The sequence below is a fragment of the Cervus canadensis genome, chromosome 27, assembly GCF_019320065.1.
Source record: "Cervus canadensis isolate Bull #8, Minnesota chromosome 27, ASM1932006v1, whole genome shotgun sequence".
Classification (NCBI taxonomy): domain Eukaryota; kingdom Metazoa; phylum Chordata; class Mammalia; order Artiodactyla; family Cervidae; genus Cervus; species Cervus canadensis.
The window spans coordinates 2,186,184-2,209,619 of NC_057412.1; the positions used below are offsets into that span (position 1 = coordinate 2,186,184).

At 48.0% G+C, this 23,436-nt stretch overlaps 1 protein-coding gene across 3 annotated transcripts; it reads left to right on the forward strand.

The window, feature by feature from the left end:
• Positions 1 to 1,405: 1,405 nt before the first annotated feature.
• LOC122428906 (cilia- and flagella-associated protein 298-like) lies at positions 1,406 to 11,262 on the forward strand. Of its 3 annotated transcripts, XM_043449045.1 has the most exons (7): positions 1,436 to 1,924; positions 2,529 to 2,696; positions 4,156 to 4,223; positions 7,474 to 7,632; positions 8,943 to 9,074; positions 10,606 to 10,701; positions 10,951 to 11,262. In XM_043449045.1, the coding sequence occupies exons 2-7, from the start codon at positions 2,531 to 2,533 to the stop codon at positions 11,059 to 11,061; spliced, it is 732 nt and encodes a 243-aa protein (XP_043304980.1). In that variant the 5' UTR covers positions 1,436 to 1,924; positions 2,529 to 2,530; the 3' UTR covers positions 11,062 to 11,262. The 3 variants fall into 3 exon arrangements, with proteins under 3 accessions (XP_043304981.1, XP_043304980.1, XP_043304982.1); XM_043449046.1 differs by lacking the exons at positions 10,606 to 10,701; positions 10,951 to 11,262 and adding an exon at positions 10,180 to 10,587 and having other exon boundaries at positions 1,406 to 1,924; XM_043449047.1 differs by lacking the exons at positions 1,436 to 1,924; positions 4,156 to 4,223 and having other exon boundaries at positions 2,619 to 2,696.
• Positions 11,263 to 23,436: the final 12,174 nt, after the last annotated feature.

The following is a 23,436-nucleotide window of genomic DNA, read 5'->3' on the forward strand; positions in this document are numbered from 1 at the left end:
TATTCCCATCTCTTTCAGAATTTTCCACAGTTTATTGTGATCCACACAGTCAAAGGCTTTGGCATAGTCAATAAAGCAGAAATAGATGTTTTTTCTGGAACTCTCTTGCTTTTTTGATGATCCAGCAGATGTTGGCAATTTGATCTCTGGTTCCTCTGCCTTTTCTAAAACCAGCTTGAACATCTGAAAGTTCACAGTTCACGTATTGCTGAAGCCTGGCTTGGAGAATTTGAGCATTACTTTACTAAGGCATGTTACAGTGTTTTGGTCAGTGTTCCCTTCTCTAGGAAACAGCCTGATCCTCATGTTAAAACGTTTTGGTCACTGCTCCCCGCCCCACCCCCACCCCCGGAGCGGCGAGGATCAATGCAACTTTTCCTCCGCCGGACGTGTTCCCTGGCCGTGCGGTCTAGCAGTGGTAGTTGCTGAGTCGTGTCCGACTGTTTGCGACTGCGTGGTCTGTCCACGGGATTCTCCAGGCCAAAATACACTGGAGTGGGTGGCCGGTATCTCAGGTGGCTGTTGACCACCGCCAAGACACTGCATTCTTTATTTCAGTTCATTTAAATGTAAATTCTAGCGGTTACGTGCCTGCCAGTGCAGAAGACATAAAAGCCACAGGGTTCAATCCCCGAGTCTGGAAGAGCCCTGGAGGAGGACATGGCAACCCACTTCAGTAATCTTGCCTGGAGAATCCCATGGACAGAGGATGCCTGGCGGGGTGACAGTCCACGGGGTCGCAAAGAGTCGGACACCAAACGACTTAGCACTCACAGCCTCATGAAGCTCCTTACTGTAGCCTTAGGCAACACAGTACTTGACAGTAGGTTAGTCTGGGTGTGATCCACGATGTGATTGTTTCTGTAATTATATCAGGTGATTTTTGTACCATAGAGTCCTCCTTAAGGATCATAATCTGTCTGTTCCTTAAGAACTCATTTATGGGTCATTCGTATAGTTTCTTAGTAAAATTAACAGCAGACCAAGCTCAATTAAGTGTTATTTTAAAATCAAAGCATCTTTGGGGAAAAGGGCCTCAGCTTCTTTTTCTGTGAAATTATCAGTTGAAATGTGGTGCTGATTGTTTAGTCTCATTAGTGAGCAGGAAACCCATTCACTTAATCTGTGCTACCTGCTCAGTCGTGTCTGACTCTCTGCATCCCCGTGGACTGCAGCCCGCCAGTCTCCTCTGCCTGTGGAATTTTCCAGGCAAGAATACTGGAGTGGGTGCCATTTCTTCCAGGGGACCTTCCCAACCCAGGGATCCAACCTGCATCTGGCAGGCGGATTCTTTTCCTAGTAGCTCGGATGGCAAAGCATCTGTCTGCAATGCAGGAGACCTGGGTTCAGTCCCTGGGTCGGGAAGATCCCCTGGAAAAGGAAATGGCTACCCACTCCAGTATCCTTGCCTGAAGAATCCCATGGACAGAGCAGCCTGGCCCTGCGGTCCCTGGGGTCACCCAGAGTCTGACATGACTAGTGCACAGCACCACCTGTCTATAGCCTGCTTCAGGCAGGCTATGCCCAAAGTCCAGGGCAAATGAGGCCCGCTCCTTGTCCCCCCTCCCCTCGCCCCAGATACTTACAGTCGGGTTGGGAGAGAGAGACAAGAAGTATCCCATAAATAGCCCATTAAGTTCGACCATTTGTCCCATCAGTTCAGTTCAGTCACTCAGTTGTGTCTGACTCTTTGTGACCCAATGGACTGCAGCACACCAGGCTTCCCTGTCGATCACCAGCTCCCAGAGCTTGCTCAAACTCATGTCCATCGAGTTGGTGATTTGTTCTGTAGTGTTTGTTCCACAGTACTGTGTTATTACAGGCTACCTGATGTCTTCTCAAAGTGCTATGGAGACCCCACATACCTCTTTCATGTGAAAGAAGGGAGAGAGAGAAGGAAGGAGAAGAAAGGCAATTTTGCAAGGTTAAAATGTGGATTCATTCTGGGGTGAATGCATATGGAATAGGAAAAATAGAAAGCATGCATCTGAATAGTGAACATACTACTAGAAAATCAAGGTCTTTTCCTATCTCTGCCACCATGGAAGGGCTGCAGTAGTAGCAGTGTGACCCGAGCAAGCCTCAGGTGATTCCGCTGCAAATTGGAGAAGATGGGGATGTTGATAACTGTCTGGCCTACCTCACAAGGAGAAATTGAGATAATCTATGTGAATGCACTTGCAAAACCATAACGCCCTATGTGGGTATGTATTCAGCCTGTCAGTGAATTTGAATTTATGCCTCCTGAGTGCCAGGAGGTATAACATAGCATAGAGGATTGGAGCACAGAAACTGCAGCCTGTGACCAGTGGGTGAGCCCCCAGACTCTGCTTCTGTTGATCTAGGATGAATCAGTGAGCATTTGTCAGAGGTCAAGGACAGGTATGCCATAGCAAGTGGCATCTAAGTGTCTGTTAAATAAAATAGCCAACGGTCCCCTGACCTCTAGGAAGCTTCCATTCCAGTGAAGTGTAGGTGTTATAATAATGACTGTGATGCATATTGTCTAATTTCCTCTTGTTTTTAAGAAATGGAAGAATTAGCAGAACATGGCGTATTTCTGCCTCCTAATATGCAAGGACTGACTGATGAACAGATTGAAGAATTGAAATTAAAGGATGAATGGGGTGAAAAGTGTATCCCTAGTGGAGGCTCAGTATTTAAAAAAGATGATGTTGGACGGCGGAATGGACAAGGTAATCCAGCATTTTTCTTCTCTGCAAATGCCTGAATGTAATCATCAGTGTGAAAACAGTTCTTCAGGTTAAAAACTGACTGCAGTGTTTCTATTCAAACTTATAAAATACTGCACCATGTAACTCCTTGTTGTTGTTTAGTTGCTAAGTTAGGTCGAACTGTTTTGCAACCCCATGGACCGTAGCCCGCCAGGCTCCTCTGTCCATGGGATTTCCCAGGCAAAAATACTGGAGTGGGTTGCCATTTCCTTCTCCAGGGGCTCTTCCTGACCCAGGGACTGAACCCTGAGTTTCCTACTTTGCAGGCAGATTCAGATTCCTTAGCATCTGAGTCATCAGGGAAGCTCTATTAACTACTTGTAGCAAAATGCTAAGCCAGGATGAATTAGATGGAAAAGAAGGCATCTGTCTTCTTGCTCTTACTAAGTTTCAAGCTAGCTTTTAAATGTAGTAGATGAACCATAAGAAATTACCAACTTTATTGGCAACAAGTGATTGAAAATTGGCATTTTCATCTCATTCAATGGAATAGTCTGAGGGGATAATCGATGAAAATGTATCGCAGGGTATGTTTTGTTACAGTTTGTACATCAGGGTTTATTTAGCGATTCTATGTAGAAAGAGGAAATGAATGTCAACCCAGCGGTCTCCACTTGAATTGACGACAGGCCTCTCTTGTACAGAGCTGTGTAGGACAGGCAGGTCACTGAGGAAACTGCTCTCCTTTCAGTACATGGTTGTTTGTGTGGGATTGCAGGGGAAAGGGGATGATAACCTATTTTGATACCATACCCCTTTTAACCTGCATAAAGAGCTCCCTCTAAAAGATTATAATTGATCAGTTAACAAACACTTAAGTACTTATTATACCCTTAAAACACTCTTAGGAGCAAAGGAAAGAAAGTGTCCCTATAAAGCCTTTGCATGCTCAGAAAAAAAAAAAAAAAATATATATATATATATATTGAAGATAATAGGAATTTCTATTAATGGTATTTATTTTGAACTTTAACCTAGAAAATAATAATAGTTGGTTGTCTTCCACATCTTTTCATACCTAAATCCATTCTCAATTTTGAGAGATTTTTTTTTTGCTTTTCGGGTGAAATTGCATCAAAGAAAGAAATCATGGTACTTGTAAAAACAGTTAACAGAATATTACCGGTTCATTATTCATCTTTAAATCAAGATTCTCTTAATCACTCTGTTTTAGTAGTTTTTAGTATTTTCAGTATTTTCAATGGCTAAGTACCACCATAACTCATTAAGAATATCAAATTTGAGAGATTTAACTAACTTCTGACAGCCAGCTTTCCTGTGTCCCTTGCCTGGATTCCATTCTTGTACCTTCTCTCAGCTCACTTCCTCCCTGACTCAGACAGAAGGGGTTAGGATGTTTAAGAAGAGTCCTAAAGATGACTGTTTCTCTCTTGCTTTTCTCCTTTTTTTATTTCTTTAGCTCCAAATGAAAAAATGAAGCAAGTTATAAAGAAGACTATAGAAGAAGCCAAAGCAATAATATCTAAGGTTAGCTTTTTAAATGATGTTCTAAAGCTTGTCTTTTGAAATACAAACTCCAGTTAACGGCTTCCAGAGTTATCTACCAGCCAGCTTTTTTTCATTCTTTCTTTTTCTCTCTCTTTCTGTCTCTCTCTCCTCCTCTCCCATCACACCCCGCCTCCCTTCCAGAGACAAAGGAGACAAGCATGTTTAGAGCGGGCCTTAGCTTTTTTTCCCTTTCCCTTAGTTGTGACAGTTGTCCTCAATCCTCTCAGTGCCTTCAAGTCAAACAAAAACAGTTATTGGCTTGTGTCAATGTGGCTCAAATATGAATTGGTGCTTATATTTTGCTTCCTTATCCCTTTTTTTTTTAAGTTGAGCTATAGTTGATTTACAGTGTTGGGTTACTTTCAGGCCACGTAGTGATTCAGTTGTGGTTTTTTTCATCTGATTATAAGTTATTACAGGATATTGACTATAAGTCCCCGTGCTAGTCAGTAAATCCTTGCTGCTTATCTCTTTTACGCATCATAGTTTGTGTCTGTTAAGAACTAAAGAAAGACGAGTAGGGCAGATGCGAACCTTGTAGCCACTCACTGAACCTGCGGAATCTGACTGACACAACGCGTGTGTATTTTGAGTTAGCTCTTTGTAATCATCTGAATTGGAGAAGGAAATGGCAACCCTCTCCAGTAGTACTTACACACAAAATGTTTCATTGAAGGGGAAACAGAAGTCAGACTGCTGACAGACATAGGCTGTGAGTCTGGAGGAAAGTAATTTAAGGATTTTTCAGGAATTGAATGTTTTTATCGGTGGCTTTTATTTACATGTTCCTGATGTTTGTTGCCCCCACCTTCCCTCCACCATGGTCTTCCTGGATAACTGCTGCTTCTCCTGTTCCTCCCAGTGCTCTGGGTATCACTGTGATTCCTAAGCCAGCGAATCCTTTAAATGCTTCAGGGGAGCCTGCTCTTCTGCTTGTCAATATAGGAAAGGCGTTGGGAAGGCTTTGGTTCGACCCAGGGTTTGCAAAATGCGTTTGGCTGCAGAGACTATTTTTTTTAAAGGATGAAAGTGAAAGTCGCTCAGTCGAGTCCAACTCTCTGTGACCCTATGGACTGTAGCCCACCAGGCTCCTCCGTCCATGGGATTTTCCAGGCAAGAATGCTTGAGTGGACTGCCATTTCTTTCTCCAGGGGATCTTTCCAACCCAGGGATCGAACCTGGGTCTCCCGCATTGCAGGCAGATGCTTTACCGTCTGAGCCGCCAGGGAAACCCAGAAGGGTAGATAATAACTAGTAACTTGTAGTCAAGTTGGCCCCTCCCAGAACAGGTTAGGAGGGCAGTGTCCTGGGCCCTGTTCCGCCCGCTCCAGTCCCCACGCCTCCTCTGTGGAAATCCTTCCTATTCGTTTGTGTCACTTTTTCCCTTTGTGTATTTTTATGTTGTCATTTCATAGCTTAGAGACAGCTTTCATAGGGCTTCCAGTCGCTTTTCTGCAGCAGTTTGCCCAAAGTGGTGGAGCTCGCACGGGCCAGGGCTCGAGTCCCACCCAGGGCCCTTCCCGCTGCCCCCACATGTAGCCGGCCTGGCTCCCACCTCCCCAGACCTGCCACATGGGGGCCGCTAACCCCGTGGGTCAGAACACGCGGCAGGCAGGTGGGCACTCAGATCCCAGCAGCCCCACCGTCCAGCCCCTGGGACCCGGGCCTCCGCCTCTATCGCTCAAGTTCCTCCAGGAGAGTGTGGAAGGTGGTGGGGCATCCAAACTGGGGCCCCTTGGGGGTGGACAGCGACATCTGTGCACCCTCTGCCGAGGGCAGGAGCCCAGGATTGTGGGGAATCTGTCGTCCTGAGGCCACACCTTGAGTTTATCTGTCCACCCCCGTGGTGCCTGGTCAGGACCACTGCCCTTGGTATCAGTGGAGCTTTTGTAGAAAGTGACCCCCTGGCGCCCCTGTCTGGGCATATTGGGGGGGTGGTGTCCTCTGGGCGGGACAACTGCCCTCAGGTGACCCCAGGTCTAGTGGACTGTCACACTGTCTGTGGGCGCGGGCCCCTCCCAGGGAGGCCTAGCACATGTGATGGGGATTTCTGACTTGGAAACAATTTCATAAGCCGCCCTGGGGGTAGGTAAGGCAAGAGAGGCCCCCAGAGCCTCAGGTCCGATCCTCCCGGGTTTCTGAGAACCTGGCCCCTGTTTTCTTACCCCCCACAGACATGGCCACCTTGGGGCCCCCAGTGGCCCCCGAGCTGCACATCCAGAAGCCTTTCCCATCTGACCCCTGAATCACATCTGACTTTGCACCACGTCTGTGGGCCTCACCACGTCCGTGGGCCTCTGTCCTGGCTGCCTCGCAGCTTCAGGTCGCTGTTTTCTCTTCCTCTTGCTGCTTAAACCCAGTGTCTCGCCACGTGTGTTAACCTCAGCTCTCTTCCCTTCTCTTTCTATTCTTTCTTCCTTGGCATTTTATCTTCTCTGCCAAATACCAGCTTCCACTCTCTGCAGATAACTCCCCAACCTCTGTCCTCTACCCCAGAACCCTTCTTTACTTGCACCCTGGGTTTCTTTCATCTGGGAGTCCAGCCAGCACGTCAGACTCATTGATTCCTCTGCCGGGTGTCCTGTACCCGGGAGCTGGGCCTTCCTGCAGACTTTTCATTTCTACTAACACAGCCGCCGGTGTATCAGGGTCCACTTTGTCACTGCCTCTCTCTCACCTGAATGCCTTGTCTGGTACCCTACCACCTGCGTCTGCAATGCCTCCTCAATCCCAACTGCTCCCCTCGTTTCCACAGTTACCACTTTATTTACAGTCCCCCTGAGAGTCTTTGTGCAGACGTCAGCTGGGGGGCCTGCAGTTCAGTTCAGCTCCAATGCTGACTCTCCAGCACTCGCGCAGACCCCATGAGCTAAAGCGTGAGGTCCTTGACCAGACTTCCCTGGCGGTCCAGTGGTTAAGAGTCTGCGCTTCCACTGCAGGGGCTGTGGGTTCGATCCCTGGTCAGGGAGCTAAGATCCTGGGATTCTTGCTCTCGGAGTGTTCTCCACGCTTCACCCCCTCAATGCCACTCATATTCTGCATTATCGCCGAGGCTGTGGCGGCCGTGGCTGAGCCCCGCAAGTAGATCAGAGTCACTTCGGTAGCAGCTCTGTTTGATTCTGTCTGCTGCTCCGGCAGGAGCTGGTGTGGGTCTTGTACAAGAACCTGATTGACATCTGTTGAGTTGATTGGCCGCATCATAGATAACAGTACCCGTGACCACTTTCAGAAACAAGTGGAAGCCAATGTCTGCGTGACCATGGAGATGGTGAATGACGCCTTGGACCAGCTTCGAGGTGCCGTGATGATAGTTTATCCCATGGGGTTGCCACCATACGATCCCATCCGGATGGAATTTGAAAATAAAGAAGATTTGTCGGGGACTCAGGTATGTGGGTGGCTCTTGGGGTCTCTGTTCATGTAAGTTCATGCCTACCCCCGCCCCAGGGCAGAAGCTGCTCATATTTGACCTCATACTTGTCCTAATGTAGTTTTTGCTTCATGCACAGCTTTCCATCTTGCTAGGCTTGTGTTCAGAGCAGAGTTGTGAATTCAGGGGAGGGACCCCAGAGGTCTGCTCTTGGTTGAGGGCTTGGCGCACACACGGAGGGGCAGCAGAGGAGGGAGGAACTGGAAACTTTTCCCATGTTCTTGGGGAAATGGGAAGTACTGGGAAGGCAGGAACCTCATTTGTGCCTGCTTCTGCCAAATGTCTTGGTCCCATTGATGGAATTTTGTGTTCTAGCCTTCCCTCTTGCTCCTGAATATTTTCCTAGCTTTATGTTCCACTTTCCTTTGTTTTTCTCATTTATTCCTTACCCTGTGGGACAGTATCTTCCTCTGAGCCATCTTAAATAGGTAGAATATGCAGAAGCAAACTAACAGCCCCATTATACCTACATAGATCTTCCTCAACTTAAGATGGGTTATGTCCCAACAAGCCTAACATAAGTTGAAAATATTATATTAATACATTGAAAATGCATTTAGTGTCCTCAATATCATAGCTTAGTCTCTCCTGCATGAAATGTGCTCCAGAATACTTACATTAGCCAATAGTTAGAAAAAAATCACCCAACACGGTGCCTATTTTATAATGTGATTGATTGAATACTGTACTGAAAGTGAAAAACAGAACTGTTGTCTGGTACAGAATGATTGTCAGTGTATCGGTTGATTACTCTGGTGATCATAAGCTCACCACCACAGCCCAGCATCCCAAGAAAATATCACACTCTATCACTAGGCCGAGAAGAGATGAAAATTCAAAATTTGAAGTATGGTTTCTACTGAATGTGTGGTCAGTAGAATGTGTGGTCACTTTCACACCATCATGTGGTCAGTAAGTCACAGATGAAGTTGTCTTGAGTCAGGGACTTTTGTATTTAAACACCCAGCAGTATCCCCGTTTTCTTCCTGGGCCGTAGTCTCAGAGGGACCTTACATCATGGATGGATGAGGGTGCCACTGAGATAGGATACCCCATTTCCCAGGGCAGGAAGTTACCCGAGTCAGGGCGCGAGTGGAGACTGACAGGGAAGGTGCCCAGGTGAGCTAGGGCGGTGAGTGGGCAGGGGAGCCGGTGCTCCCCAGGGGGCGGGAGGGCAGGGCACTGGAAGCCGGTCCCTCGCCGGGAGGGGCACAGACCAGGCCAATGCCCCGGAAACCTTAAAGCCCATTCTCAACTGTGGCCCCCAGGCAGGGCTCAACGTCATCAAAGAATCAGAGGCACAGCTGTGGTGGGCAGCCAAGGAGCTGAGACGTACAAAGAAGCTTTCCGACTACGTGGGGAAGAATGAGAAAACCAAAATCATCGTCAAGATCCAGCAGGTAAGCGCTTTGACTTCAGTGTGTGACTGCTGTTGTTTTTTAACTTACTTCCACACTGATAAAAACTTACAGTAACTGAAAGATTTAAAACTCCCGATGCAGGCCCTCTGATCCTGTGTGGTCCCAGCTTAAAACTGTCCTCTTTGTGGAGCAACGAAAGCTGGAAGGAAAGGGGGATCAGTTGACAGCATCTGGAGTTTGTTTGGGGTTTTTCAGTTTAAAGAAATGTCTTCGTGGCTGCACAAGGCCTTTCTCCTTGTGAGCAGTGAGCTCACTGTGAGGTCTCCTTGTGAGGGGTGAGCAGGCCCTCCTCTCCGTGCGGCGCGGGCCTCTCGTTGCAGAGCGGGGCTCCGGCGCCCAGGCTGGCGTCTGCAGTGCCTGGGCTCAGCCACTCCTCAGTGTGTGGACTCTTCCGAGACGGCCTCGACCCATGCCCCCTGCCCTGGCAGGCGGGTTCTTAACCCTTGGACGACCAGGGAAGTCCTGGTGTCCTTTTAATTAGGCGGGAAAGGAGAGTGTACCAAGTTGATTTCAGCTTTAAAAATAGGGCTTACAAGTAACCCAGATTGTTTCTTGAGATGAAAAATACAGCCCCGAGCACTGATCTCTAGTTTTTCAAAGTGCTGCTGGTCTGTGAATGAGGCGGAGGGCTGGAGACCTGCACAGACCTGGTGTAGAGCTGTGTGCCTGCAGGCTGCTGTGTTCCGTGCTCTCTCCTAAGCCATTTCTCTAAAGTTTGGGGGAGCCAGGGTGGCCTCCACGATTATCACTACCCCTTCCCCCTAGACCTGCAGTGGCTGCTTGGGAACAGCTGTCACCAGCACACACCCCCAGCCTGCACCGTGACGGCCCAGAGCAAGAGTGAGGCTCCCTTGACGATTCACTCTGCATGATGAGAGATGCATGACCTGTTTCATTTCAGTTCAGTTCAGTTGCACAGTCGTGTCCGACTCTTTGCGACCCCATGGGCTGCAGCACACCAAGCCTCCCTGTCCATCACCAACTCCCGGAGCTTGCTCAAACTCATGTCCATCGAGTCCATGATGCCATCCAACCATCTCATCCTCTGTCATCCCCTTCTCCTCCTGCCTTCAATCTTTCCTAGCATCAGGGTCTCTCCCAGTGAGTGAGCTCTTCACATCAGGTGGCCAAAGTATTGGAGTTTCAGCTTCAACATGACCTGTTTAGCCGTCCACAAAGTACAGTTTGGGCTTTGGGCTTCCCAGGTGGCACAGTGGTGAATAATCTGCCTACCAGTGCAGGAGACCCAAGAGACAGAGGATTCCATCCCTGGGTTGAGAAGATCCCTGGAGTAGGAAATGGCAACCCGCTCCAGTATTCTTGCTTGGAGAGAGTCCCATTGACAGAAGAGCCTGATGGGCTACAGTTCACGGGGTCACAACGAGTTGGACCCAGTTGAGCACAAAACAACCACCACAGCACAAAGGCAGCTGTGAGACAGGAGCTGCGCCCTCCTGGGTCACCCGCGGAAGGCCTTCACCCACAGTGCGCTGTCCCCTCGTCTTTGCAGAGGGGCCAGGGAGCCCCAGCCCGAGAGCCCATCATCAGCAGCGAGGAGCAGAAGCAGCTGATGCTCTACTACCACAGAAGACAGGAGGAGCTCAAGGTACCGCGGGACTGGTGGGCACGGGGGTGCCTGGGGGCCCTGCTTACCCGGGCCTTGGGGCAGCTGGGGCCTGGGTCCTGCAGGACGCGGCAGGGCACCTTCTGAGCTGCGGCCTCACCAGGGCTGAGCCTGGTGCCCCTGCACTGGAGTCTGGAGCTGTCCCGCTTCTCTGGGGAGGCGGGGAGCGGGGAGGTTGGTCACGGATTCTGTCCTGGAATGCCCTCCTGAGTGAAACCCATGTGTTTCCAGAAACTGGAAGAAGATGATGATGACTCCTGTTTAAATTCTCCATGGGCAGATAACACTGCTTTGAAAAGACATTTTCATGGAGTAAAAGACATAAAGTGGAGACCCAGATGAAGTTTGTCCATTGGCGAAGCTTTCCAAAATATTAGTTCACCTTTCTTTAGGCAAAATAATAATAACCATAGCTTGAAACAAGACAGCCACCACCCTTTGTGAACATTGTTGAAATCCCTAGTTTTCCTTTCAGTTTGAATTTTTAAAAGAAAAGTGAGTTATTCAAGGTTTTGGAACATAATAAACACATTCTCAAAAGAATCTGGCTAAACTATTTTTATAATCTGTCTACTATTTGAGGCTTTTCTTTGGCAAGATACTGAGGGTATAGTTTCATTTTTCCTCCCTGATTGCTTGATTTTCCATTCTCATGACACTGCAGGATGTTGAAGGTACCTTTTCCTCCACAGCGAGTCAGGGGTCCGCTGTGATACCTGGCCGTCAGTGGCCACTAGAGGCCGCCCGATGCTGAGTCTTGTTTCAGAGACAGCCATGATCGGCCAGAGGGTCTAACGCAGCCTGGCGTCTCCCAGCTTCAAAGGTGAAGTTCTGCCCCTGGACGATAACCTGGCTGGCCTTGTCTTCCAGATGTGAAGGCCGCACCTGGGAGGGAAGTTGGATGGCCAGAGCAGGCAGGCCTTGAAACGGGACAGATCCCTGTGTCGTTTCTGGGCTCTTCCCGAAACCGAACGCAGACCCTGGTGATGGACGGTTGTCCCCGTGGGCTCAGCCTGCAGCTCCCTGCGTGCTGAGTTTGGCACCGAGACTGCCAGAGGCCAGCCGTGTTGGCTCCGTGGCCATGTGGCTCATTTGTCGTCCCGCCTGGCTTTCTGGTTCACCTTTTTGAGTTTTAAATTCTCCCACCTCATCTCTGCAAGTGCCGATTTTTCGGCAGCTCAAGGACATCTCTCAGACTGTGCAGGCAGAGGCAGCCCACGCGTCTGGTCCTACTTCGTTTGGCCCATAGAGGACTCTTCTCCCAGCGGGAGGAAAGGCATCGTGCTCACTCCGAGGAAGAGCGAAGTGACACGGATGCTCCCTGCCCTGGTCTCCCTTGTGCCCACTGCTGTGCTGGAGCCCAGGGCGGGAGCTGGGACCCTCGGTTCCCAGGCCCCATGCCGTAGTGGCAGGCGGGGTCTGGCCGGGTCTGCCCCTGCCCTTCTCCACACGCCAGCGAGGCTCGCTCAGACTCTCGTGGGTTGCCATTTCCTTTTCCCAGGGCTGACTACTTACTCAAATTTCTGCTGTTCTCGAAACCGCATCTTCTAAAGTGACTTGTAACTTGGCTGTTTGCCTTGACTGTATCTTACTCTTGATTGTCAAATTTTGTAAAATCAAGTTTGCATTGGTTTTCTTGTTGACCTCCATTCTTTTAATTTTTATTGAAGTATGGTTGACTTAACAATGTTAGTTTCAGGCATAACGTTCATTATGATCTTAAATGTCTCCATGGTGAGCTTGTGTCCTTGGATGATATAAAGTTTGCAGTAAGATCCTGTGACTTCACTTGAGGAGCACCCGCTCTTGTCAATGTCTAGTTGATGTGCAGGGGTGACAGCAACATTCGACTTGCAAATAAAAGTTAAGCCACACGATCACAGTAGCTCTTCTTAAGAATCACTGTTTCCACGTCACTGTGAATTCTGGGCTTCCCTGGTGGCCCCGTGGTAAAGAATCCGCCGCCAGTGCAGGAGACGCAGGTTCAGCCCTGACCCGGGAGGGCCCCGCGTGCTGCAGAACCACTAGGCGTGTGGGCCACAGCCGTTGAGCCTGTCGCTCTAGAGCCTGGGAGCTGCATCTGTTGGGCTCACGTGCTGCAGGAGCTGGAGGCCACGCTCCCTGGAGCCCGTGCTCTGTGGCGGGAGGAGGAGAAGCCCGCGAACCTCAACTAGAGAAAAGCCAGAGCAGCTGCGAAGACCCAGCACAGCCATAAATAAATAGAACTTAAAAAAAAATTCTTGAGTCCATGGGATTTAAATGCTTTCTGTGGCCATGATGGTTACTCTGTTGCTTCACATAATCACCAGAAGTTGTTAACCAAAGGGCCACTGGCTTCTGAGTATAGAGATCACTACATTGCTAACATCACACCATATGCCTTTTATTGGATACTGACATGAAATGAACAAGGACCTCTCCGCCTCATAACCCCCTGAGTTCTATCCGTCCTGAAATGTGGAAGTGGAAGTCTCTCATTTGTGTCTGACTCTTTGTGACCCCATGGACTATACAGTCCCTGGAATTCTCCAGGCCAGAATCCTGGAGTGGGTAGCATTCACCCCTCCAGAGGATCTTCCCAACCCAGGTGTCAAACCTGGGTCTCCCGCGTTGCAGGCGGGATTCTTTACCAGCTGAGCCACAAGGGAAGCCCAAGAATACTGGAGTGGGTAGCCTGTCCCTTCTCCAGGGGATCTTCCCAACCCAGGAATCAAACTGGGGTCTCCTGCATTGCAGGTGGATTCATTACCAGCTGAGCTACCAGGAAAGCCCCTCCGCCCGCCCCCACCGCCACACGCCCTGAGGTCTGTCCGTCCTAAAGTAGTTGCCCCTTAAAAGTACTGCAGCCACCCCCTCATGGCTGGCTGTCTATAAGGAAATGAGGTGGGCCGTCCCGGCTCGCTCTGGGCTTCCAAAGGTTGATTCCCTTCATGTCAACCCCTGAGAAAGGTGCTGGTGACCTCAGATGGGTCATCTTTGGTCACGTCACTAGTAAGGGTAGAGGGCTTTCCTGATAGCTCAGGGATAGGCTACCCACTCCAGTATTCTGCCCTGGAGAATTCCATGGACTGTATACTTCATGAGGTCACAAAGAGCCGGACATGACTGAGCGACTTTCACTTCAGGGGTAGAGAGTCAAGCGCCACACCCAGGGCTTCCCAAGAAATCAACTTAGGGGAAGTCATCTTGCCAAACAGCAGGCTATAAATCAGCTTAAGCTTTAGGGCTTGATGTGACCTTTTTTTTTTTTTTTTTAACCCCATACATCTGTGGACCAATATCCAGGAAACGCAGTGTCTGCAGTCAGTTGGGGGCCAGGCTGGGTCTGTGATCTCGTGCTATATAACGTGTCTTCTCACGCGGTTGTTTCAAGGAGACCAGGAATGCTCATAATAAAATTTGACACCACCCCATGCCCCTTCAGCTGGCAAACTGAGACCCCAGGCAGTATTTCTGTTGCAGAATTACCTTGTTCCTTGCCAACCGCTCTGTGAAGGAAGTGCCATCAAGCTTGGAATCAGCTGCCACAGTCTTAGGGCACACCGTTTTGTTGTTGGGCAGTCGCTAAATCATGCGTAACTCTTTGCAACCCCATGGACTATGGCACGCCAGGCTTCCCTGTCCTCCACTATCTCCTGGAGTTTGCTCAAACTCATGTCCATCGAGTCGGTGATGCCATCCAGCCATCTCACCCTCTGTCGTCTCTTCTCCTCCCGCCTTCAATCTTTCCCAGCATCAGGGTCTTTTCAAATGAGTCAGTTCTTCGCATCAGGTGGCCAAAGTATTGGAGTTTCAGCTGCAACATCAGTCCTTTCAATAAACACCCAGGACTGATCTCCTTTAGGATGGACTGATTGGATCTCCTGTCAGTCCAAGGGACTCTCAGGAGTCTTCTCCAACACCACAGTTCAAAGCATCAATTCTTCAGTGCTCAACTTTATGTTCCAACTCTCATATCCATACATGACTACTGGAATAGTCTATGTATACCTAGATGCTAAATAATGTGCTAGTGAACTTCAGGAAGGAAAGATCCACAGAACACACATCTGTGAAGGGCCCCAAACAGGGGTGCCTTCTCCAGAACAGGCAGATGGCAGCCATCGATTATTTTAGTGTCTGAGGCCAACAGTGATGGGACCACGGGTCCTAAGTCTGCTTTAGTTCACCAACCACTGAAAAGGGGGAGAGAGAATTGAACCCATCTTTTTTTTTTTTTTTGGCCATGAGGCATGCAAGGTCTTATTCCCCAACCAAGGATTGAACCCACACCCCCTGCAGTGGAAGCTCAGAGTGGAATCTTAACCACTGGACCACCAGGGAAGCCCAAGTGAGCCCATCCTTGAGATGCTTTAAACAAATAGACACTTGGCTCAACTCTGAAACCACTGTCCTGAGTGATTAAAAATGACTCTGGGGTTGCGTCCCAGCTGGAGGAGGTCACAGGACTCTGCTTATAGGATTCTGGGCCATGCTCTCATGGCAGAGGTTAGCAGATGAATAAATTCCCACAGGCTGAATCTCAGTCTATCATTCCTTTGAACAGATTGAACTCTGCATTCAGAGTAAGGCAACAAGCCCCACAGCTGTCTGGCTCTTCCAGTCATAGGGCAGGATTCCAAAACGCCGTGAGCCAGCATCATCACTAAATGCAGATTGCAAAGCGCCAAAAACCTCATTTGCGGTTTTGTCACTGAAACCCCTGATCCTACAACCGGCCTTGTTCAGCAGCCGCATAACCACAGCTGTGTCCCTGCCTTGGCCCTGACCCCTCCCCTGTTTACACTGTGCTGGACCAGGTCCTCTAGGCTCTGAGAAACTGTGTGTTTCAGTAGTAAATTAGCAAAATAAAAAATGCACTCCTGCTGGGAATTCCCTGGAGGTCCAGTGGTTAGGGCTCTGTGCTTTCATTGCCAAGAGCCCGGGTTCGATCCCTGGTCAGGAAACTAGGATCCTGCAAGCCGTACAAGTCAAGCTATGGTTTTTCCAGTGGTCATGTACGGATGGAAGAGCTGGGCCATAAAGAAGGCTAAGCACTGAAGAATTGATGCTTTCAAACTGTGGTGTTGGAGTAGACTCTTGTGACTCATTTAAATGACAGCAAGAAGATCAAACCACTCAATCCTAAAAGAAATCAATTCTGGATATTCATTGGAAGGTCTGATGCTAATGCTGAAGCTCCAATACTTTGGCCACCTGATGTGAAGAACTGACATGTTAGAAAAGACCCTGATGCTGGGAAAGATTGAAAGCAGGAGGAGAAGGGGATGACAGAGGATGAGATGGTTAGATGGCATCACTGATTCAATAGACATGAATTTGAGCAAACTTCGGGAGATAGTGGAAGACAGAGGAGCCTGGCACGCTAGAGTCCGTGGTGTCGCAGAGTTGAACATGATTTAGTGACTGAACAACAACAAAGCCACGCCAAAAAAGTTCCTGCCGTCAGAATCTTATGTTGAAACTAAAGCACTTAGATTGTAAAATAAAAGAGATGGAGGTAAAACTGCTGAGGGCGTTACTGTGTAAATCGAACCCCAAAACTGAGAGCTGCTCCGAGTTTACCTGTTAGACCTTCACAAACTGAACTCGGCTCACCTGAACAGATGTCCGCATTTTCTTGCAACTATTTCCAGGCCTGAAAATGCTTGGCATTTCTAGAGGTAACTTAGCATTGATCTGAGGAGTTTTCAGGTGGCATGGCTATTGGTTTTTCCTTGGAAGGTAAGTGTGATTTAAGTCATTGAATATGGGATTTTATTAGCTTTACGCTAAAGGAACTGCAAGGAGATCCAACCAGTCCGTCCTAAAGGAGATCAGTCCTGGGTGTTCATTGGAAGGACTGATGCTGATACTGAAACTCCAATACTTTGGTCACCTGATGCGAAGAGCTGACTCATTTGAAAAGACCCTGATGCTGGGAAAGACAGAGGGCAGGAGGAGAAGGGGACAACAGAGGGTGAGATGGTTGGATGGCATCACTGACTCAATGGACATGAGTTTGGGTGAACTCCGGGAGTTGGTGATGGACAGGGAGGCCTGGGCGAGCTGTAGTTCATGGGGTTGCAGAGAGTTGGATATGACTGAGCGACTGAACTGAACTGAACTGAAAGGAAGTCAAAAATTGACAAACATGTCAAAAAAATAAATGGCACAAATTGACCATTGAAAAAGTGAAAGTCACTCAGTTGTGTCCAACTCTTTGCAATCCCGTGGACTATAACCCACCAGGCTCCTCTGTCCATGGGATTCTCCAGGCAAGAGTACTGGAGTTGGTTGCCATTTCCTTCTCTAGGCAACCTTCCCATCCCAGGGATTGAACCTGCGTCTACCTGCATTGCAGGCAGATTCTTTACCATCTGAGCCACCAAGATACAGGACTCACCATATATAGTAGATCGTCTACATTTTTTAAAGAAAACATTTTCGGGATAGGCATTTATAATGGACTGTTTCCATCAGCACAGTTGAAATGGGGGCAGCAGGTTCTGTCTGTTCTTTGAGGCCTCCCTCCAGTCCTGTGTTTCTCAAATAGAGAATCTCCCCAAACCTTCGTAGAACGTTTTCAAATAGGAGAGGACGTCTCCAGGAAGTGTCCTGCTGTGCATGTGGAGCTGAGGTGTGTAGAGGCCCATGCTACCCCACCCCAGGGATGTACCTTCCAGAAGGGGAGTGCCACTCTTTCCCACGAGAACGTCTGGAGACCTAGACCCTGCCTTTGACTGGCGGTGTCAAATGGGCTGCAAGTAATGTTCCTACAGAGCTTTCCTCACTCCCTGTCTTCGCAAGGCCAGCTCACCCACCTGCCTTCTTTGCACCATCCTCCCTGAGGCCAAGTGGCCACTTCCGGTCACCTGTGAGAACCGACAGACCTGGCCTGGTGAGGGCAAGCCCTACGTCAAGGCCCGGGGAACCCAGAGCCTCTTCCAGTCAGAACCCAACTATCAGGCTTACTTTATTTTTTTCTTGTTGATACTTTTCCCATATATTTTTTCTAAGCCAACATGTTGTATTTTCATTTTTACTCACTTCAGGAAATTGCCTTTTTTTTTCTCTTGGCTGTGAGGTGCAGGAACTTGTTCCGCTGTTCAAGGATCAAACCCATGCCCTCTGCAGTGGATTCTTAGCCACTGGACCACAAGGGAAGTCCCTGTCTTTACTTTTAAATGCCTAGACAAGGGGACTTTTAACTCTGTGATTAATATGTGCTCAGTTTTTAAAACATTGGGGTAAAATAGGAAATGAGTAGGGAAGGAAATTAAAAATTATTCTAATACTACCACCCGGGGAGAGGATGTTAACTTTTTTTTTAACCACAAAAATGGAAATTTATCATGAAAGTACAGAAAATAAAAATCATGATGAACCCCCAAGTACACACCACTCAATTTCAAAAGTGATCAATGTTCTGCTGATCATGGTCCCTCTGTCCTCCCAGGGTACCCGTTCTGAGATCTTTCAAAAAACTCCCAGATATCATTTCACTTCATCTGTAACTTTCACTGCATCTAACAGATTTGCACATAGAGGATTCACAAAGAAAATTTTAAATTTCCTGAAGTACAAAAATGCAACTAGCACTGTCTAATCACAGTGCCAAAAAAAAACCAAAACCACAAACCTCCTAGAAATTCACATTAATATCAAACCAGCAAAAGGTCCTCCTGTCAATTGAATGCATACTATTAAGCTACTTGTGGGAGATGGAAGATTTTTCAAAATAAAGTTGCACAACTTCTAGAAAGTAATGGATAATGAAAAAGAACATGACCATTTATGAGTCTGCTGAAGCAGGATCTAGAAAAATTTACAGAACTAAATATCAGAAACCATAAAATGGAAATAAATCAATTAAACAGCTAAGCAAGGAACCAGAAAAAGACCAGTAGAGTAAAACAAAGAAAGCAGAAGGAAGGAACTAATGAAGTTCAAACTAGAAATTTAATGAGTTGTGTTATTAATACATCAAAAAACAGTAGTTTAAAAAAATCAACAAAATTAGAAAACCATTAGCTGGTATAATTTAAAAGAGGAAAACCACAAATACACAATGTAAGAAATGATAAGAGGAAAATAATTGAAGAGAAGAATTTTTTAAATTCAGGTAATATTTTATAGTAGTTTAAGAAATAAATTTGAAAACCTAGATGAAATGAATACATTTTTAGGAAAATAAAATGTACCCAAATAGAGATAGAATATGTATACAGACAACTTAAATGAAAGACAGAAAATTCTAAATTTACAGGTACAGACTCATCAGGGGACTCTATGAAAACTTTAAAGACCAATTAATTGAAACTTTGCATAAATTTGCATAAATTTGCAGCACATTGAAAAAGAATGTAAGCTTGTAAGTTACTTTTATGAAGTTAATATAATATTACTATCACAACTGACAAAGAGAGTCCTATATCACTAATAAATATTAATGCAAATTTAAAAAATAAAAATTAAGGAAATTGAACAAAAAGTGCATTAAATATGACATTTCATGTCCCAGTAGGATTTATTCCAGAAGGGCAAGGATGGTTTAATATAAGAAATCTAGCATATTAACAGAACTAAGAGGAAAATCACAGGACCATATCCATAGATGCCTACAAGGCATTTGACAAAAAATATCTCCCAGGTGACTCTGGCTGTAAACCACAAACCACACTATACAGATGATGCCCGTCCTTCCACACTTCATCCTGCTTTTAGATACTCTTCCAAACCGTGACAACGATGGAATTTCAGGGTGGTGCTCTGGAGCCCCCTCCCCTGGGGGAGGCTGAGTATGGAGGTGAGGTAGAGGAGCTCAGGTCAGACAAGGAAGCGGGGTCAACCCCAAACATGCAAGTAGCTGAGGGGAAAACGAAGACCTAGAGTCCAAGACCAAGGTGCCGGCAGGCTTGGTGTCTTCCGAGGCCTCTGTGGTTTGCTTGCCCACAGCCACCTTCTCTCTGGGTCCTGAAGGTGGTTCTGCTGTCTGCACACACCCCTGTCTCTTCCTCTTCCTATAAGGACAAAGCGCTGACTCACTGGAAAAGACCCTGATGCTGGGAAAGATTGAAGGCAGGAAGAGAAGGGGGCAGCAGAGGATGAGATGGTTGGACGGCATCACCGACTCAATGGACATGAGTTTGAGTAAACTCCGGGAGACAGTGAAGGACAGGGAAGCCGGGCGTGCTGCAGTCCAGGGGGTCGCAAAGAGCTGGACATGACTGAATAACAAAGACACCAGCCTTACTGGATTAGGGCCCCACCCTTACGATTTAGAGCTTCCCTGGTAGCTCAGATGGTAGCTCAGTGCAGGAGACCAGGGTTTGATCCCCTGGAGAAGGGAATGGCTACCCACTCCAGTACTCTTGCTTGGACAACCCCAGGACAGAGGAGCCTGGGGGCTATAGTCCATGGAATCGCAGAGCTGGATGCAACAGAGCGACTAACACTTTTTCACTTATGACTGCTGTAAGCCGTAAGCCTTGGAGACTAGGTTTTCTCTTTTTTGTAATGTAAGTGCCTGACTTAAGCTTTGATTGAGTAAACACATTGCCAGCCACAGGACTAGATAAAGAGCCAAAGCCATCTTCCCCCACTGAGGCTCTTTTGTTTTAGAGATCTTTCTGACTCTTTGTGACCCTACGAACTGTAGCCTGCCAGGCTCTTCTATCCATGGAATTCTCCAGGCAAGAATACTGGAGTGGGTAGCCTTTCCCTTCTCCAGGGGATCTTCCCGACCCAGGTCTCCTGCATTGCAGGCAGATTCTTTACCATATAAGCCGCAAGGGAAGCCATTAGAGATCTTATTTGATTTCAACAGCTGACCATTTGGGCCACTTGTTTTTTCTCTTCTCTTCAAGTTCCCACTCTTTATGTTTTGAACTCTCAGCAATAGTGAGTCCATGAAACCCTTGGCCCTCACCCTTGACCCCAGTGAAAGCAGAACCCTGGACCTGTGTTCACACTCTTTCTACCCATAGCCTCGCTGTCTGCCCCCAGGGGAAACCATGTAATTTCTGGGTCCTGCAAATAATAGTTGTTTTTTTTTTCTTAGTTTCCTGATGGTTATTGCTGCAGTGTGTCTTACAATCATAACCACACGGCTGGTCCAGCCACAACAATGGTTATTAGCAGCTGAGACCAGCACACAACAATGACCTCATTTAACCTTGTCTCCAAATGCAGTCACATTCTAAGATGCTCAAGGTTCAGGCTTCATCACATGAATTTTGGGAAGACATAGTTCAGTCCATAGAGGCTAGAGGCTCTGTCATTTAAGAGCTGCCAGGCCTTGGATAATTTTATCAACTTATAAGCTTCAGTCTCCTTCATAAAAGGAAATAAAAACATTCTCTATTTCATCCATTAGGACGATGCATGAGACGTGAGTTCGATCCCTGAGGGGGAGAGGCCCCCTGGAGAAGGAAATGGACACCCACTCCAATATTCTTGCCTAGAAAATGCCATGGGCACAGTAGCCTGGCGGGCTTCAGGCCATGGGTTCGCGAAGATTCGGAATGGCTGAGCACACACATATGCACCAGAGACATAATCACAGTAATTTCATTAAAATAGAGGTGACATTTTTCTCATATAACAGGAGGTTGGAGGCGGACAGTTTGGGATTGGTGCAGCTGAGGACCCAGGCTCCTTCTGCCTTCTTACTCCATCATCCAGGGCTTGAAGCTTTCTGCTCTTACGCCTGGAAGTTGGCTCTCACGTCTCTAAGCGCCCGACTTATCTATCAGGCAAGAGGACAGAGGAGGGGCAAAAGGCCGGAGGCTGCAATGTGGGTGCCGCTTGTGTCTGCTCCCTCCTGAAAAAGTCCCCAGGACCTCTTTCCTTCATATCACGTTGTCTAGAACTGGTTGTTGCATCCTTGTTACTGCCTATTAAGCAGTACAGAGCAGTCAGTATTTCAGCCAGGTGTGTTACTATCTTGAACACAATTGGAGTTCCGCTGGTAAGGAAGAAAGGGAAAATGGATATTAAATACTTAACCAATCTTATCTGCTGTATCTAACCTCAAGGTTGTTGAAGGATTACTTGAGATGATATGTTTGACAGAAGACAAATAAATAGTGGTGATGGTATAAAAACTTAGCCGTTAATTCAAGACACAAGGTCCTAAAACATCAAATGTGTAAAATGATGGATTGCATTATTGCATGACCAATGAAAGGAAGAGGACAGTACTGGGGAGCCAAAAGTGAAAGAAAGTAAAGTTGCCCAGTCGTGTCCTACTCTTTGCAGCCCTGTGGACTGTAGCCTGCCAGGCTCCTCCATCCATGGAATTTTCCAGGTAAGAGTATTGGAATGGGTTGCCACTTCCTTCTCCAGGGGATCTTCCTGACCCAGGGGTCGAACCCGAGTCTCCCACATTGCAGGCAGACGCTTTACCGTCTGAGCCACCAGGGAACCAGTCCATGGAATTCTCCAGGCCAGAATACTGGAGTGGGAAGCCTTTCCTTTCTCCAGGGGATATTCCCAACCCAGGGATCAAACCCGGATCTCCCGCATTGCAGGTGGATTCTTTACCAGCTGAACCACAAGGGAACCAGTCCATGGAATTCTCCAGGCCAGAATACTGGAGTAGGTAGCCTTTCTTGTCTCCAGGGGATCTTCCCAACCCAAGGGTCAAACCCAAGACTCCCACATTGCAGGCAGATTCTTTACCAGCTGAACCCCCAGGGAAGCCCCTGGGCAGCCAAATGGCTGAGCCATTCAGGGTCCAAGGGCTCGATCCATGCCCATCCTGGTCAAAACTGAGATCTGAGGCATCCGTGTGTTTCTGATGCTTTGACTTTGGGCTTTTGCTGGCCCTGGAGGGACATCCCGGGTTAGCTGATTCCTAAAGACAGCAAACAGTTCTGCTGGGAGCAGAGCTGTTGGGGACAAAACAACGAATCCCGAGTCCACCCCAATCACTCCCTTCGCTAAGCTCTCAAAGAGCTCTCACACTCAGGGCCACTTATCCCCCTGCCCTAGTCTGGGTACCAGACAGCCCTGGCCTCCGGAGTTGGCTGGAATTATTTGCAACAGCCAGTCCCAAGCCTGTTTACCCTGCCTCGCCCGTTCCTTCTAGTTAGGCCACAGTGAAGGCTGTTTCTCACCCCTCCCCGCACTCCTCCATCTCCTGATAGACCCTGGTGCTTCCCAGTGTGGCTCTGCGAGGGGCCGTGTGCACCCCTCTCCTCTTGGGAACTGTGAGTAACAAGCTGCGTCTTCTCAGGGGACATTGTCTCCTCATCTGCTGGCTTTGCTGGCCCCAAATAATAGTAAAACCTATGTTTTAACACAAGAGGATTACATTTAGGCAAGAACAGGCAATTTAGAGAACAGCTCACGCCTGGGAAGGAGTCATGCATTGGGAGGACTGATGCTGAAGCTGAAACTCCAATACTTTGGCCACCTGATGTGAAGAGATGGCTCATTGGAAAAGACCCTGATGCTGGGAAAGATTGAAGGTGGAAGGAGAAGGGGACGACACAGGATGAGATGGTTGGATGGCATCACTGACTCAGTGGACATGACTTTGAGCAAGCTCTGGGAGATAGTGAAGGACAGCGAAGCCTGGCGTGCTGCAGTCCGTGGGGTCGCAAACAGACAACTTAGCGACCTAACAACAATGTGCCCAGGGGCATGGCTGAGATCCTGGCATGCAGCTTGGCTTCAGGTGGGCTACCTGCCCCTGCCAGGGTCTGAAGGTGCCGCTTCTTTTTCCATCGA

Bases quoted from the DNA above. Each gene is read 5' to 3' on its own strand.
- LOC122428906 (XM_043449045.1), top strand. From the start codon at position 2,531: ATGGAAGAATTAGCAGAACATGGCGTATTTCTGCCTCCTAATATGCAA. The intron at 4,224-7,473 runs GTTAGCTTTTTA...GACCACTTTCAG, and splicing joins CCAAAGCAATAATATCTAAG to AAACAAGTGGAAGCCAATGT. The intron at 9,075-10,605 runs GTAAGCGCTTTG...TCGTCTTTGCAG, and splicing joins TCATCGTCAAGATCCAGCAG to AGGGGCCAGGGAGCCCCAGC.